This window comes from Cricetulus griseus, chromosome 4 (assembly GCF_003668045.3).
Source record: "Cricetulus griseus strain 17A/GY chromosome 4, alternate assembly CriGri-PICRH-1.0, whole genome shotgun sequence".
NCBI classification, from domain to species: domain Eukaryota; kingdom Metazoa; phylum Chordata; class Mammalia; order Rodentia; family Cricetidae; genus Cricetulus; species Cricetulus griseus.
In genome coordinates this window covers 103,603,391-103,620,680 of record NC_048597.1, presented here as the reverse complement: position 1 = coordinate 103,620,680, position 17,290 = coordinate 103,603,391, and the positions used below count along the sequence as shown (strand labels likewise).

The 17,290-nt window shown below is 46.1% G+C and overlaps 2 protein-coding genes across 2 annotated transcripts; both read left to right on the top strand.

Moving 5' to 3' along the window:
* Window positions 1-507: 507 nt before the first annotated feature.
* On the top strand, window positions 508-1,558 carry Hcar1 (hydroxycarboxylic acid receptor 1). The gene has a single exon (XM_035444716.1). The coding sequence runs from the start codon at window positions 517-519 to the stop codon at window positions 1,546-1,548; it is 1,032 nt and encodes a 343-aa protein (XP_035300607.1). The 5' UTR covers window positions 508-516; the 3' UTR covers window positions 1,549-1,558.
* Window positions 1,559-14,467: 12,909 nt separating this feature from the next.
* Hcar2 (hydroxycarboxylic acid receptor 2) lies at window positions 14,468-16,481 on the top strand. Its single transcript, XM_027413961.2, is given in 2 exon segments — window positions 14,468-15,657; window positions 15,660-16,481. Coding segments are annotated over 2 exon segments (1,155 nt in total). The 5' UTR covers window positions 14,468-14,580; the 3' UTR covers window positions 15,738-16,481.
* The last annotated feature ends 809 nt before the right edge of the window (window positions 16,482-17,290 follow it).

Sequence of the window (17,290 nt, the reverse complement as noted above, 5' to 3'; positions counted from 1 at the left end):
TAGGGAGGAAAGGCACTAGGCAGAGGCCCAGAATGACTCCAGGAAATGTTTAGATTTCTCCACCAGGAGGGAGGGCAAACAAGCTCCCCCGCCCCCCAAGCCTCTGGGCAGCTCTGAGCACTCTGCACTCTGCAGCACAGACTGAAGACAGAATCAGAAAAGAAAAACCCTCCCCAGGGCTGGATCCAGCAATTCCTCTGCAGCATGCATCCCATCGGACCCCAGAGCTTCGTCCCAGAAATGTGCACGTGTGGAAAATGGCTTGCACTTCAGAGCCTGGCCCAGGCGCAGGCTTCACCCCTTCCAGGGACATGGAGCTTGTGATCCACACTGAGGAGGAAAAAGGACCTGCTTCAGGCTTCCGTTTCTGGGCTGAAGTTTCTCGTGTGGGTGTAGCGGCTGCATCCCAGGGTGATGAGGTTAGGAGTCCAGCCGCTGGGGGAGTGGTAGTGTTCAGATAGGCATCTGTGCCTTTATACCGGTCACCCAGGGACACTCGTTCTCTCTTCTACTGCCATGGACAACAGGTCCTGCTGTCTCATCGAGGGGGACCCCATCTCCCAGGTGATGCCACCGCTACTCATCCTGGCCTTCGTGCTTGGCGCCCTGGGAAACGGGATAGCTCTGTGTGGTTTCTGCTTTCACATGAAAACCTGGAAGCCGAGCACTATTTACCTTTTCAACCTGGCCGTCGCTGATTTTCTCCTCATGATCTGCCTACCCTTGCGGACAGACTATTACCTCAGACATAGACACTGGACTTTTGGGGATATTCCCTGCCGCCTGGTCCTCTTCATGCTGGCCATGAATAGGGCCGGGAGTATTGTCTTCCTCACCGTGGTGGCTGCCGACAGGTATTTCAAAGTGGTCCACCCCCACCACATGATGAACGCCATATCCAATCAGACAGCAGCTGCCACCGCCTGTGTGCTCTGGACCTTGGTCATCTTGGGGACTGTGTATCTTCTCATGGAGAGTCACCTGTGCGTTCAGGAGACAGTGTCATCTTGTGAGAGCTTCATCATGGAGTCAGCCAACGGGTGGCATGATATCATGTTCCAGCTGGAGTTCTTCCTGCCCCTAGCCATCATCTTGTTTTGCTCCTTCAAAGTTGTTTGGAGCCTGAGACAGAGACAGCAGCTGGCCAGACAGACTCGGATGAAGAGGGCCACCCGGTTCATCATGGTGGTGGCTGCTGTGTTCATCACGTGTTACCTGCCCAGCGTGTTGGCCAGGCTCTATTTCCTCTGGACAGTTCCCTCCAGCGCCTGTGACCCCTCTGTCCACATAGCCCTCCATGTCACCCTCAGTTTCACCTACCTGAACAGCATGCTGGATCCTCTTGTATATTATTTCTCAAGCCCCTCATTCCCCAAATTCTATACCAAGCTCAAAATCTGCAATTTGAGACCCAAACGCCCAGGACGCTCGAAGACACAGAGGTCAGAGGAGATGCCAATTTCTAACCTCTGTCGTAAGAGTTCCATCGACGGGGCAAATAGCTCCCAAAGGCCATCAGACGGGCAGTGGGATCTCCAAGTGTGCTGAATGGCATTAAGACAAATAGCCTAAAAACAAGGCAGAGGGATGGGCAACTGTGAGTTAAATGGGTAGGGGACTTCAAAAATGCCACCACTCTTTCTCAGCTGCGTCTTTCTCTCACTCAGGTGGACATGAAATCAACCGTTTCTAGAAGGGTTCAGTTGCTTGAAGTGTGTTTAAATACTCTGATTGCTATGGTAAGGGGATGGGGTGTGTGTGTGTGTGTGTGTGTGTGTGTGTGTGTGTGTGTGTGTAGGGAAACGTGTTGGGTTAGGAACTGCTCAGAGCCTGTGCTACTTTTTACATGGTTGGGAAAATAGGTATGAGTGTTGCTGGGTCTTGGTTTTGCTCTGAGAGTTAATGAATTTGTCAGAATTCCTTGGACAGAAGAAAAAAAAATAGAATCTGAACTGAGTCAATACACTGATTTCCAGCCGAGGGAGGCACTTTACATCAGGATGTGTGGTCCTGGCTGGGTTTTCTTCCCCAGGGAGCCTCCATACATTTCATTTTCTGTGTTCGAACTTCCAGGTGGTCCAGGAGGACAGCAAAAAGAATCTGTCCTAACCTTCCGGCTCCACATTTTTCAGATTTTAGGTGGTTTGGTTTTGCCTGTTTTTTCTTTGTTTGCATTTCAGAGAAGATGCTGAGGAACCATCTACCTGCTGTAGTTTCTCCAGTTTCTTCAGGGGAAGCTGAGAGCCTGGGCCCTGCAGCAGGGGTCCTTATTGGTATTTGGGATGTGCTAGTTCAAGCATGGCTGTTTTTGCATGAATATGAGTTGAAACCATTCATTCATTCATTCATTCATTCTCAAGTCCTTATTGAATTCATATCATGTTGTCCAGCACTATGCCATCTCTTTGTTTTATTTTTTGGTGCTGGGCATTGAATTTGGGGCTGGTGCTAGCTAGGCTAGCACTCACAGCTGAGCTCCACTCCTAATCCCTTGCCCCCCTTTTAGCTGGAGCATTGTTAGTCAACTCACTCTTGGGAGACTGTAAAGTTCTGGGGGGCAGGGTGCAGAGAGAGACATTTCAGCTCCTCTCCCTGATGTTGAACAATGTCTTCAGGGGCCTATACAACCTTTGGGATCTCCCCTGTTGCATACGTGTTCCCCAAATACTTCCTGGAGCTCTCACAACTAGATGCTTTTGTGAAATACAGGCTGCTCCTGTCCTGGAGAAAGGAAAACAGACCCTGTGTCAACCTTAGCTCCACTTCCAAAGTGGTGACAGTCATTCTTCTATTTACACTTTCTCCAATTCCCGGGGGATTCTCCCCCATGCAGGAACCCTGACAGCTTTTATGTCTTTAGCCTGAGACACTCCTCTAGGCTGTCTCTATGGTTTCCCTTGCCAGAAGTGTTGTACACCTCTGGTAGCCAAAAACATGGTCTGACTACAGGGCTGGAAAGATGGCTCAATGGGTAAAGTGACCTGCTACCAAGCTGTCAACCTGAGTATCCCTGAGACCCATGTGGTGGAAGGAGAAAACTGACTCTCAAAGGTTGTTCTCTGGTTTCCATGCACACACACATACACACACAATGCAATAACAATTGTATTGGCTGCACAGTCAAGTGGATCTCATTTTGATTCCTAACTCAAATACTTATGAGACACATGCTCTTAGGGAAGAGTCTATATAACCATGTTCAATTTTGATTTCTCCATTTGTCCAACAGGGGTAATACTGACTCCAAAAGGTTTAGGGGGCAAACTCAATGAATGTATAACCTTGAAGCATAAGGACTTTGTTTTACTGTTTTGTCCCAGGTGCCTAGAAGGAGACTATCAGCTTATAGTAAGTGATAATAGATACTTGCTGAGTGACTATGTGCACATAAGGTATGCGACCTACATCTGGCTACAAGCTTTCAGTAATGACTTACGATGGTTTGAGTCAGTTTTCTCAGTCACAGGTGGTTTGTTGTTTTTAAGCTCAAGGATAATTTTATTCAAACTTAGAAGAAAAAATTCCAGGGCAGGCAAGCTGTAAATCTCAGCAGATGGAGAAGGGAAAGAGAGGAAAGCCGTGGTTTTTCTCAATAGCCACAGAGTGGATGAGCAGCCACAGAGCAGGGAAGAGGGTTTCAGGAAAAGAGTGGAAAAGCCTGAAATGCCAGCAACAGGATGCTTAGGCTGCAGTCAGGTCAAAAGAAGGCAGAAAAGAAAAAGGGAAAATAATGGCTTTGTGAGCCAGGATTCAGAATTTCATGGTGACTCTGTAGTGACTGACACAATAGCATGTGGTTCAACTAAAGTAAATACAAAGAAGTGAACACATGAGAGTCAAGAGCCCCTAAGCAGCCAGCCACTCCATTGCCACTACCTGACTTCTGCTTCCTAGGAAGGAGTCAAGCCAAGAATTCTTACCAGCTTCAAGGATCACATAGCCTTTCTCTTTATCTCCATTATTGTTATTGTTGTTGTTGTTATTATTTTGTTTTTGAGACAGGGTTTCACTGCATAGCCCTGACCTGGAACATGCTGGTCTTTTTGTTTTGTTTTTCAAGACAGGGTTTCTCTGTGTAGCCCTGGCTGTCCTGGAATTTACTCTGTGGACCAGGCTGACCTAGAGCTCAGAGATCTGCCTATGTCTGCCTCCTGCACGCTGGGATTAAAGGTGTGTGCCACCACCACCCAGCCCACTTGCTGGTCTTGAACTTGAGATCTGCCAGCCTCTGCTGTATGATAGAAATCTGTGGAAACTGGCTGGGTAGCTATTTCAATAAGTAAAGAGCCTACCACACAGTCACAAGGACCTAAGTTCGGTCTGTAGAATTCATAAGGGCAGCACACACTCATAAACCCAGAGCTGGGGAGGCAGAGACAGGAGTGGCTCACTGGCCAGCCTCGCTGAATGGGTGCGCCCTAGGTCTCAGTGAGAGACTCTGTCTCAAAAAGAAAACAACAACAAAAACAATCAACCAAACAAGGAAGGGACTACATGATGGCTCAGTGGATAAAGGCACTTGCCACTAAGGCTGACTATCTGAGCTTGATCTACCCAGGAACCTCTGCAGTGGAAGAAGAGAACTCCCACAGTGTGTCTCTGACCTCCACTTGTGTATTCATACATGCATGTGCAAACACACAATAAATAAACTTTTTTCCTGAGGAATGACAGCAGAGGGTTACCTCTGGTCTTCACATAACACTCACACTAGTGTACATGCACACATCCTACAGGCAAAAATAAAAACATAGAAACCTATGAAAACACCTGTTTTTAACTCTGCCCTTGGGCATAATTTTTCACGCTTGAGTTGCTTGGTCCTAATAAAAACCGATTTTGAAAGAAAGTGTGTCTCTTAAGTGTGACTCTCACAAAACTTCTCTGATGTTGCCCTCCAAGGGGAGGAACTAAAGGCCCAATCCCCAGAAACCCATGTCAGGCCTGTGGACAAAGGTTCTCACCACAAGACAGCCAGAGCAAACTGAAACCAGGAAAACCAAACAAGACCTCAAGCATTGCCTTGATTCTGCATATACTTCCTTTTTGTTTTGTTTTTGTTTTGTTTTGTTTTGGGTTTTTGAAACAGGGTTTCTCTGTGTAGCTTTGGAGACTGTCCTGGAACTAGTTCTTGTAGACCAGGCTGGTCTCAAACTCAAAGATCTGCCTGCCTCTGCCTCCCAAGTGCTGGGATTAAAGGTGTGTGTCACCACTGCCCAGAATACACCCAGCATCATACACTTCCTTTTTGAAGCTGGTGAACTGTGTGACACAAAGTCTATTTTACCAGGAATCATTCTCTAGAGCTGGTGAGAAACTGGGAGTGGGGGACCCGCTACTATCTAGGAAAACAATGGGTTTAAAGGAAATGATTCCCCTCCCCAGGGAAGGTCAATAAGGAAACTATGAAGAAAATGAGAGTTGTCTTTAATTGGTGATGACAATGGAAAATATGTGAGTTCTGGAATATCCTCAGAATAGATGTTCTTAATCTATTTTATTTTGTTGTTCAGACAGGGTGTCACTATGTAGCCCTAGCTGGGCTGGAACTCCTTATGTAGATCAGGCTGGCCTCGGAACTCACAGAGATCTACTTGCCTTTGCCTCTAGTCCTGGGGTTAAATATGTTTGCTGGGGCTGAGAGAGGGCACTGTGGTTAAAACAGTGGCTGCCCTTGGTTCAGTTACTAGCACCCACACGGTCGCTCATAACAGTTTATAACTGTAGTTCTGGGGGATCCAACAGCCTCCCCCTGCCTCCGAGGGCACTACATGAATGTGGTGCTCTTAAATGAAAACAAAATACCAATACACAACAAACAAATTTAAAAAATGTTTTTGGAAAAGTCTTTGCCACACGCCTTACCCTTTAATTAAAGGAAGATGGTATGACGAGGTTTGAAGTCATGCATGCATAGTGCTTGGAGGGATTAGATCTCTGGCATATGAGGAGTTAAACCAGTGGTTAATGCTTTTGTAAGGGAAGCAGGGACTGTGTTGCAAGGTCTGGCCTTGCTGGCCTTCTGGGCCTTCAGCTCCAAATCCAGTTCCAGAATGATGCAAGATCCCAGTCTCACAATGGGGACATCCATGGCTGCAGAGCTGGTTCTGCAGAATGCAGGGTATAATGGAAATTTTAGGGCTCCCCTTTTTAGAAAGCATAGAAAAAAAATCTCAAGATGGCACCAGGCAGAGTGGCACACACTTACAACCCAGGCACTGGAGAGCAGAATTATGCACCAAATTCTGGATTAGATCCCCAGCCTGGAATAAACTGGGAGTGGAAGTGACATCTGCAATTCCAGCACTCAGGAGGTGGCAGCAGAAGGGTTAGAAGTTCAAAGTCATTCTTAGCTACATAAGAACTTCAAGGTTAGCCTGGGCTATGAGACCTGTCTCAGAAAACTAAAACAGAAAGAAAGAATTCTTTTTCTCTCACTCCTCTCCTTCACTGTATTTATTATACCCGTATATGCCTATGCACGCACACTGATTTATGACATAGATATGTTTATATACACACACTGGTCGATACAACTAATGCCCTCCCTGCCTCTTTATTTCCCCACTTCTGCCGCTGAATCTCCTGCAGCAGAGCCCTAGGGCTGTCTTGTCTCCTACGGGCCACATGTGCCTTCAATGCCATTGACAGTCTGCTGTGGGAAACCTTCCAAAGCGTCCTCCAAGAATCAGTGTTCCTGCCACTTGACACTATGAGTGTCTCCTGTCTCAGGGGAACATGAAGTTTTGAGTGGTGTTCTGAGATTCCCAAGTCCATCATTAAGGTCTGCCTGTGGACTTCTGGAAATCCACATGCAGCCCAGCCTACGCCATGAACAGAAAACACATGACACGGCCACATGAAAAAGCCACGCTGAAAAGCACACACTCATACGAAGAGGGTGATGAACCCATGTGTCTCACTCAGCCTCTTTGACCATCTGTCAGGATTTGTCCTCATTGTCAACTTGACTGCATTTACAATTGTCTATGGGGGACATACTTGTGGATGTGTCTGGGGGATATGCTTAGGGTAAACTGAGGAGGGAAGACCTACCCTAAGTGTGGGCAGCTCCATTTTATAGCTAGAGTCTCACATTGATAAAAAAAAAAAAAAAAGGAAGAAAATGTTAATCCCAGTGGGAGAATAAGACCATTACCACAGTTTAAAACCAATTGTTTTGTTTTTATTTGGGAGGGGGGCTGTCTTAAGACAGGGTTTCTCTGTAGCTATGGAGCATGTCCTACAACTCACACTGTAGACCAGGCTGGTCCAAACTCACAGAGATCTGCCTGCCTCTGCCTCCCGAGTGCTGGGATTAAAGGTGTGAACCACTACTGCTTGTCCTTAAAGCCAAATTTGAAGCAAGCTTTAATTAAATACTGGCCAGGTAGATGGGCTCTGGCCAGGTCCATACCCAGGTTCCTGGGAAATGGCCCAGAATCAAATATGGCAAGGGTTTAAGAAGGAAAACCCATAATTCATTGCATTTCCCACCAGGTCCAATCAGGGCAAGTGTGTGTCCTGAAGTGCCTACAGCCTGTGAAACTCCTGCCCACGTGTGATCAAGCACATCCAGTGCATATGGGTCAAGCAAACTTGTTTAGGGGAATGAAAAACATACGGCTTGCTATCTCCCATAAACAACAGCCTCCAGCTATCTGTCCTTGGGCAAGGGGCTTGCAGATCAGATGCGTTTTTGTTCCATGGATCTCTTAGGAATAATAATTAAAGCTTAAAATGTAACTTTGGATCTCACACAACCTCAAATTCATCTCCCCCTCTGCTTCCTGTCTGCAGACATGTGGTGACTACTCACCCCACCCCATGCTCAAAGTTGCCACATATTCCCACCATGCCAGACTGTAGCCCCTCAAACTGTGAGCCAACACCAAAACAAAACCTTAATTGCTTTTGCCGTGCATTTTGGCACAGCAAGAAGAAAATGTAACTCGTACCTCATGTGTATAACTCTAGCCAGGCACTAGCTGAAGACCCCTAAGGAGACTAGTCCAGCTGAGTCCAATCAACCTAGAGACCCATGAAGGAGAATGACAGTGGTAATTAATTTATAGACTACTGGGCTTGGCAGTGATGTTAACAGCTAAAACAGAAACCCAGGTTAGTAGCTGACATGAGACAGCTATCTACTTAAAATCTTCAAGCCAGTGGGTCATGCCTTGGGGGGTCAAACAATCCTTTCACTGGGGTCAAATATCAGATATCCTATATATCAGATATTTATGATTCATAACAGCAGCAAAATTAGTTATGACACAGCAACAAAAAGAATTTTATGGTTAGGGGTCACCATAACAAGAAGAACTGTATTAAAGGGTCACAGCATTAGGAAGGTTGCAAAACTCTGCTCTAAGCCCTGTTTTTCCAGTCCTAGAACAGGGATAATAACAACATCTCACCCGGCTTGTGTGAAGATAAAGTGAGGCCACACATGGAAATTGAAGGGACATTAACCGACTCAAGCATGTGGCTTTGGTAGGCCTTGTCCTTCTTCCCATTACCTTTGCCTTATTTAAAATCCTTAGATTACATTCCTAAAGCTAGCCACCACGGTCTAGTCCCTTATTTGGCCACTCCCTCTTCCTGAGGCTGACTACCAAGGTCCAGCTATCAAAAGCCCCTTTGGTTCATTCAATTAACATGCCCAATTAAAATTAAGCAATTCATCCTAACATGGGGCTTTCCCTTTTACCTTTGTAAACTGCCATATGCTTATGTCCCACTGTCTCCTCTCTATCCAGCGGCAGTCTTTTGTCCCTCTGGGACAAATACCCCTGCTCCCTTTCCCTTGTCCCCTTCCCCTTCTCTCTCATCCTCTATCTTCTCTGTCATGGCATCCTAGCCCATTCTGACAGACCTTCCCCTTGCCTCCTCCTAAAATTACACCTGCAGAGTCATTTGAGGATGGTTTCTGCCTGAGTCAGAAAGCAGCCACTTTAACTTTTCCCCAATTAATAAAAGATCTCTCTGTGAAAACAGGTGTTTGGGTGTGGTTTGTGCCTAGTTTGGGGTCCAGGAGGGTGCTCCCACTGTTGGGGTATTCTCCTTCAGAAATCTCAGTACAATGCCTGAAGCACTGCAAGTAATTGACAAAGGACAGCTGATTGTTGTTTTTGTTTTTTGAGACAGGGTTTCTCTGTGTAACAGCCCTGGCTGTCCTGGAACTCACTCTGTAGATCAGGCTGGCCTCAAACTCACAGAGATTTGCTGGCTTCTGTCTCCCGAGTGCTGAGATTAAGGGTGTGTATCACCACCAGCTGCTGCCGGCTGGTATTCTTATTGGTATTATTTTACTTTTGTAGTGTTAAGGACCAAACTCAGGTGTCAGGCATGCTAGGGAGTGGTCTATCACTGAGACCTTGCCTTATAATATTTATTTGCTTAATATTTTATTTTGTTTTGAGACAAGGTCTCCATGTATAGCTATGACTGACTCAGAACTCAATATGTAGTAGACAAGGTTGGCCTCAAACTCAAAAAGATCTGCCTGTCTCTGTCTTCCCAATGCTGGGATTAAAATCGTATGCTATCATTCCTCGGCTTTATTTATTGATTTTAAATTAGGTAGTTTTTGTTGTTGTTGTTGGTCTTTTGAGACAGAGTCTTTGTAGTCCTCCTGGTTGGCCTGGAGTTTACCATACAGACCAGGCTGGCCATGAACTTGTAGCAATCCTCCTGCCTCTGCTTGCTTCCTGAGTTCTCAGCTCACAGGCATATACCACTTCAATGTTATCAAACTTGTAAAAACTGTTTGCTGAGTGCAGTGGCAAACATCTGTAGCTCCAGTTACCCAGAGGGTTGAGGAATGAGAGTCCCTTGACCCAGGAGCTCAAGGTTAGACGGGGCAACATATTGAGACCCCATGCATCTGAAAAATTAATTAATAATAACTTCTCTGAGTACCAGGGCATACCTTCAAGTTGTCCCGCCCAGTGCAGGGGCTCACTTTGATTTTGAGAAGTCATTCTTGTGAGGATCATTTCCTTCCCACCAGACTGTAGACTCACAACCTGCCTCTGAATGATTCGTCATAACAAGTTTCTGTACAGCTCATGCACCCGTAAGAAAAGAAAATAATATAGAAAAGAAAGACCAGAGCAAGACAAGGCGTGCCCTCCCAAGGTGGGAAGACTGGAAATTCCGTACCAGGCCGTGGCACCCAGAGACTTCAATTTACATTCCCTTCCAGCAGCTCCCAACTTCCTGTTTAGAAACTTTGAATGTGAGCATTGTAGGAGGCTGGGGTGGGGGAAGGGGCAGTGTCACCTAGTTCCTCAGTTTCCACCAGAGGAAGTTGAGGGAGCAAGTGGAGGGCTTCACAGCCCACTAAGGATGGAACCAAAATCAGCTACCAGCTTTTCTCCTTTTTCAAACTATTTGTTGTTAACTCTTGTTCTACCCGTGATAGGTCGAGGGGTGGTGGGTGGTAAATGCCTTGAAACCCAGCAGAGGCAAGTTGACCTCTGAGTTCCAGGCCAGCCTCGTTTACAGAGTGGGTTCCAGGACAGCGGGGCTACACAGAGAAATTCTGTCTCTAAAAAGGAACCTCCCACCACCACCACCAAAAAGAAAGATTTATTCATGACTGTCTGGTTTCATTTCTGTTTGCTGTGAGAAAATACCCTGGCACAAAGCAGGGTAAGGGAGAAAACAGTTTACTTCAGTTTGTCTTTCCAGTCTCCTTTTTCGGGGAAGTGAAGGCAGGAAGTTGAGGTAGCTGGTTACATTGCATCCACACTCAAGAGCAGGGAGAGATGAATGTATGCAGGTTCACTTACTTGCTTGGGTTAAACTCAGCTCAGCTTCTCCTCTCTTAATCAGAGAACCCCTGCCCAGGGAACGGTGCTGCCCATAGTGGTCTGGGTCTTCTTACATCAATTAACTTAATCAGGACAATCCCCTACAGACATACCCACGGGCAAACTCAATGTAGACAATCCCTCATTGAAACTCTCTTTCCTGTTGTGTTGACAATTAGAGCTAACCATTATAATGGCTTCTTCTTCTTCTTCTTCTTCTTCTTCTTCTTCTTCTTCTTCTTCTTCTTCTTCTTCTTCTTCTTCTTCTTCTCCTCCTCCTCCTCCTCCTCCTCCTCCCTCCTCCTTCTCTCCTCCTCCTCCTCTTCCTCCTCCTCCTCCTCATCTTCCTCCTCCTCCTCCTTCTTCTTCTTCCTCTTCTTCTTTGCCTTTGTCTTGAGACAGGGTTTCATGTAGCTCAGGCTGGCCTTGAATTCCCTCTAGAGCTGAGACTAGCCTTGAATTCCTGATCTTTCTGTCTCTATCTTTCAGATACTGGGATTACAGGATGTCCAGCTTTATTGTTTAAATTTTTATTTTAAAGGGGGAAGGTGCTGGCAAGATGGCTCAGTGGGTAAACACAAGGATCTGAGTTCAGATCTACAGCACTCATATGTGAAGGTAGCATGGTGGCACATGTCTGTAACCCCAGGTGAGTCAAGATAGGTGGCTCTGGGTGATTTGCTGGCTAGACAGTGAGTTCTGGGTTTAATAAGAGACCCTGGTTCAAATGAAGAAAGTGGGCAGCAGCTCAAGAAGCCATTCAAAGTCAGCCTTCTGTCACCACACATGCATATACAGGCAAGCACATCTGCACATACATAAAATTATAAAACTTAGGAAGGAGACCCTGCAGGTTCTGGATGCCAGAAGTAGTGAGTACCGGTGGTTTCTCCAACTCTTAGTCCACAAGGACCATAGGATTACTTCATGGACATTGTGTGAGTTGCTTTCACGTTGTTGTGACCAAATGCCTGACAGAAAAGACTTAGAGCAGAGAGGTCAGTTTTGAAGAAGTGTCACAGTCCACTGTGATATACAGGAGCACAATGTCAGGAACAGCTCAGTACATGGTAGCAGGGACACATGGCAGAGCTCCTCACAGGGTGGCTGGACCAGGAGGACAGGAGAGCAGGCCTCAACTAAAAGTGGATATAAATTTCCAGGCCCTATCCCTAGTGATCTGTCTCTACCAGCTACCATCGCCAAAGTTCTCCAGTCTCCCAAAATAGCACCAGCAGCTGGGGACCAACTGTTCAAACCTGAGAGACTGCAGAAGGACTCTTTACATCCAAACTATAACATGCGCCATCAGTAAGTCCACATTTATCTGGGGTGGGAGCACTACAGGCAGCCAGGCGAGCAAATGTTAATACCAGCTAACCCTCAAGGCAATCGCAGAAGAGGCAGTGGTCAGGCACGGTGCTTGAGTCCTGGGCTACACAGGGAGATGCTGTCTCAAAACCTGTTTAAGGGGCTGGGGAGATGGCTCAGTTAAGAGCACTTGCTCATCAATCTTGTTTCTAATTCAAATAAAAAAATTATATATATATATATATATATATATATATATATATATACACACACTTGCTCTTGCAGAGAACTTGAATTCAAGTCCCAGCACCCACGTCAGGTGACTCATGTCCACCTGTAACTGCTGCTTCAGGAACTTGACACCTTCTGTTCTCTGAGGGCACTAGCACTCACATGCACACACCTACACAAAGACACAAATTCACACACGCCCCCACACACATCTTTTAAAAAGCAAATGTTTCAAAACAATCTTAAAAAAAAAAGCCACTATCATCTGGTAGGGTGGTGTACTGAGTGAAGGTGCTGGCTGGAAGTGTGAGAGCCTGAGTTAATATCCAGGTAGGAGCGAACCAATCACTTTAGGTTCATCTCTGACCGCTACATGCTATGGCATTTATCTCTTCCTTCCCAAATAAATGAATGTAATTAAATTTTTCTAATAAATAAATACCACAGTGATGAGGGCAGAGGTTTGGAGATCCACCAGATTCAAACTCAAGAGCCGCTGTGTCATCCTGGGCACATCACCTTTTTGAACTTCACCTGCCTCATTTGGAAATTATAACCAACAAGAGTTTTTGGCCCACCAGCTACCAAGGATAAAACAAGAAGACATATTTAAAGCGTGGGCTGGACAGACTGCAACGGCTCAGCTGTTAAGAAGAGCACTAGCTGCTTTTGCAGAGGACACAGGTTCTGTTCCCAGCACCAATGTGGTGACTCACACCTGTCTATAACTCTAGTTCCAGGGGACATGATTCCCTCTTATGGCCTTTTTGGCCATACCACATGCTGCAACATGTGGTGTACGTAACATTCTGACACAAACACTCATACACATTAAAAATCCAATGACTTTTTAAGGCACATTAGAAACTGCAATGTGGGCACCGTTGACCTCAAAACCCCCATCTTCTTTGCTATTGTTTCCCTGAAGTATCACTAATCTTATAGGAATCCAAGATTAGGTCACTCTGAGTCTAGTCTACAAAGGTCTATCAATGCCATCAGTGGATTTTGGTATGCAACTAAAGAGATAAAATTCCAGCTTCTAACTCAAAATAGAACCAAAAAAAATCATAAACCTTATGCCATATATATATATATATATATATATATATGTGTGTGTGTGTGTGTGTATATATATATGCCAAAATACTCAGTGGTGGATACTCCAGAGGATGACAATCACACTTAAAAAGGGGAGGGGAGATATTTTGCAAGGCAAAGCTCCACATCCTCTTGGGGCTTCAAATCCAAATCTAATTTTACAAATACCACACAACTAGGCATGGTGCTGCATGCCTGTAATCCCAGAATTTGGGAAGAAGCAGAAGCAGGAAGATGGAGAATTTAAAGCTCACTGGGCTTTAAGCATAGCACGACTCTGTCTGAGGCAAAGAAAGCAAAGAGCATGGGGCTAAAGGGCTGACTCAGCAGTTAAGAGCACACTGACCCTGCAGAGAACCTGCATTCAGCTCCCTGCACCCGCATTAGGTGGCTCACAACCGCCTAAGCTCCAGCTCCAGGGCGTCCAGTAGCCTCTGGGGGCACCTGCAATTACATGTACATACCTACACAGACGCACATGCTTACATATAATTAAAAATACAAGTAAATTCTAGGAAGGAGGAGGGAGAGAGAGAAAGAGAGAGAGAGAGAGAGAGAGAGAGAGAGAGAGAGAGAGAGAGAGAGAGACTGTATCCACATTACTAATGCATGGTAAAAATCTTACATTAATTCTTATTGCTCCTGAAATCCTTGCTGTTCATTTAGCACAGTGTATGATTACTGCCATTGTTAATTTGTTAATTATGTAAGCCAAGCAAATGGCAGTGAATGAATTCTCCAAGGCCAATTAACTAACCAGCATGCATGCATGCAGCCTTCAGAAGGAATGCCCCCAGATTTTACTCATTCACAACTGACAGTCTGCTTGCCTAAACTTATCCTTTACATTTAGAAAAATTTGTGGGTTCCCGTCTGCCTAGGGGATTTTTTTTTTTTATTACTTGTTTATGCAAACAGCAAGTTGCATAAGAGCCTTGCTAGGTTTTTTTTTTTTTTTAAATGATTTCGTAGTTTCCTGGTAACCATTCAGTCATCTCTTTCAACACCCTGACATGACATAAAGCTGAGGGCTGAACCACACGTTCACCACACAGACACACTTGCCTTGAGCCTTTGCTAGGTGAGGCGCTCTGGGGCGGACTGACCAGATCCACTCATGATCAAGCAGAACCATTTTCTGGAGATAAATGGCAAGAACTGCTGTGTGTTCCGAGATGAAAACATTGCCAAAGTCTTGCCGCCGGTGTTGGGATTGGAGTTTGTGTTTGGGCTCCTGGGCAATGGCCTTGCCCTGTGGATTTTCTGTTTCCATCTCAAGTCTTGGAAATCCAGCCGGATTTTCCTGTTCAACTTAGCCGTGGCTGACTTTCTCCTGATCATCTGCTTGCCCTTCCTGATGGACAACTATGTCAAAAAGTGGGACTGGAGGTTTGGAGACATCCCCTGCCGTCTGATGCTCTTCATGTTGGCCATGAACCGACAAGGCAGCATCATCTTCCTCACGGTGGTGGCTGTGGACCGGTACTTCCGGGTGGTCCATCCGCACCACTCCTTGAACAAGATCTCCAACCGGACGGCAGCCATCATCTCTTGCTTCTTGTGGGGTATCACCATCGGCCTGACAGTCCATCTCCTCTATACAAACAGGATGACCCCCAACGGCAAAGCAAACCTGTGCAGTAGCTTTAGCATCTGTTACACCTTCAGGTGGCATGATGCAATGTTCCTCCTGGAATTCTTCTTGCCACTGGGCATCATCCTGTTCTGCTCAGCCAGGATCATCTGGAGCCTACGGCAGAGACAAATGGACAGACATGCCAAGATCAAGAGAGCTATCAACTTCATCATGGTGGTGGCTATCGTCTTCATCATTTGCTTCCTGCCCAGTGTGGCTGTGAGGATCCGAATCTTCTGGCTCCTCTACAAAAATAATGTGCATGACTGTGGGATCTACTCCTCAGCAGACCTGGCCTTCTTCACCACTCTCAGCTTTACTTACATGAACAGCATGCTGGACCCAGTAGTCTACTATTTCTCCAGCCCATCTTTCCCCAACTTCTTCTCTGCATGTATCAACCGCTGTCTTCGGAAGAAAACACTGGGTGAAACAGACAACCGGAGCACAAGCGTGGAGCTCACGGGGGACCCCAGCACAGTCAGAAGTATTCCAGAGGCATTAATGGATGACCCCAGTGAGCCACGAAGCCCCTCTTATCTGGCCACAACATCTCGGTAAGCCACTATGCCAAGAAGGGAGGTTGCCCTTCAGGCCTGAGCTCTCTGGAGAGACAATTTGGCCGTTGCACAGAGTAACATCATGAGACTTAACTCACACTTTCTCAGAACGTCTGGGTTCGGAGAATCTGATTTAGAGGAACGCTGTGGTGGAGTCAGCGGCTCGGTTGCAAGGTGATGCCATAAGAATCTCAGAGGATCAGAAAGTAAAGTTCTCAGATGGTGGAAAAGTCTTAGTCTCCCAAGCCTGATGGGGCTGAAGACGACAGAGTCCTGCAGAGTTAGAGCCCCAGACACACCCACCCCTGCCGATGACTTCTTGGCTTCCTTCCTCAGTCTGCTCAAAGCCTTGGATGGTCCTTCAGCCCCCCAGAGTCCTGCCTAGCCTGTCTGTGGGCCCCAGTGGGGATAAGGAAAGCCAAGGATCTGAAGAAGATCTCTACCTAGGTGTCACTGAACAAGCCAGTAGATCACTTGGGTTCTGTGGAACCAATTCACCTTTTGGCCAGACTTTAGCAGAAATGGAGGAGATGGAGGAGATTCAAAAGCTTTGATTGTTCCCGGAGTCTCCATTGGTGGTAAGAAGAGGATAGCCCCAGGAGGGACTGAACTAATAGTGTTGGAGGGAATTAAACATTCAGCAAGAAATTCAGCTGAGCAGTAAAAAGGCTTCAGGGAAGACAGCTGCTTCCCTCCTCTATCTGTTTTTCTTTTTAAAAGGGATTTAAACATGTCCGTGGTTAAGAGGGGGGTGGGTGGAATCCTCCTGGGTTCATTTGCTTGTGTTTCTGTAGTTCCATCTACCATTTCAATAAATTTCAACAGGAGACACAGTCTACTGTGGCTTTTGTCTGGGTTAGAGTTCACAGAAATGGGCTTCTTAATTAAGACCTATATGGGCTATGAACTGTATCCTAACAGAAAAATCCAGTGCCCTGCAAAGCACAGAAGGGTATGGAGCTCTGCCATGAGACAACTAAGGGGATGGGTGGGGAAAACATAAGGCTGATGCATTTGGGAAGGCTGTATAGAAGACCTGCAATGGAGCTTTCCACTCTATGGTTTGGTGAGCATTGCTATTAATAGCTGTGCATTAAAAAAAGAATCAGACCACAGTGGGATTTTTTTCCACCCCCAGGAAGAGGAAGGGGGAGCTTCCTATGGAATGGTTTCGGTTCCCAGTTCAGAGATGGAAAGGAGATGTACTGGTTTGAGTCTACCATGGCTCCAAGTTTCTGTTGTAATTTCATTTCCAGTTTCTGTCCCTCCTTGATCCTTTGGCAAGATGAGGCTAACTTTTTCCTTCTGAGTTGGATGCAGATAAGCATTCAAATATACAGATTCCTCAGCCCCAGGTGAACAGCAAGAAACAAGAGACCGATGGACAGTCTTGGGTTCAAGTGCTTGTTTGCAGTTTACTGTCTCTATTGCCTTCAGCTCCTACAGGTAGGAATTTAAAAGCAGGGGTTGCCTTCTTATGGAAGATGGCAGACGGGAGCTCAGAGCCAAGTGGGGGTTTCCCTAGCTCACATGCATGAGTCATAGGGAGGCTGGTGGTGAAACTCCCAGTCCTTCAGAGGCTCAAGTCAAGAGCTCACAGTCATTCATCTGGTTTTCATGTACTAAACAAC

Excerpts from the sequence above, each read along its gene's own strand:
- Hcar1 (XM_035444716.1), top strand. The coding sequence starts at position 517 with ATGGACAACAGGTCCTGCTGTCTCATCGAGGGGGACCCCATCTCCCAG.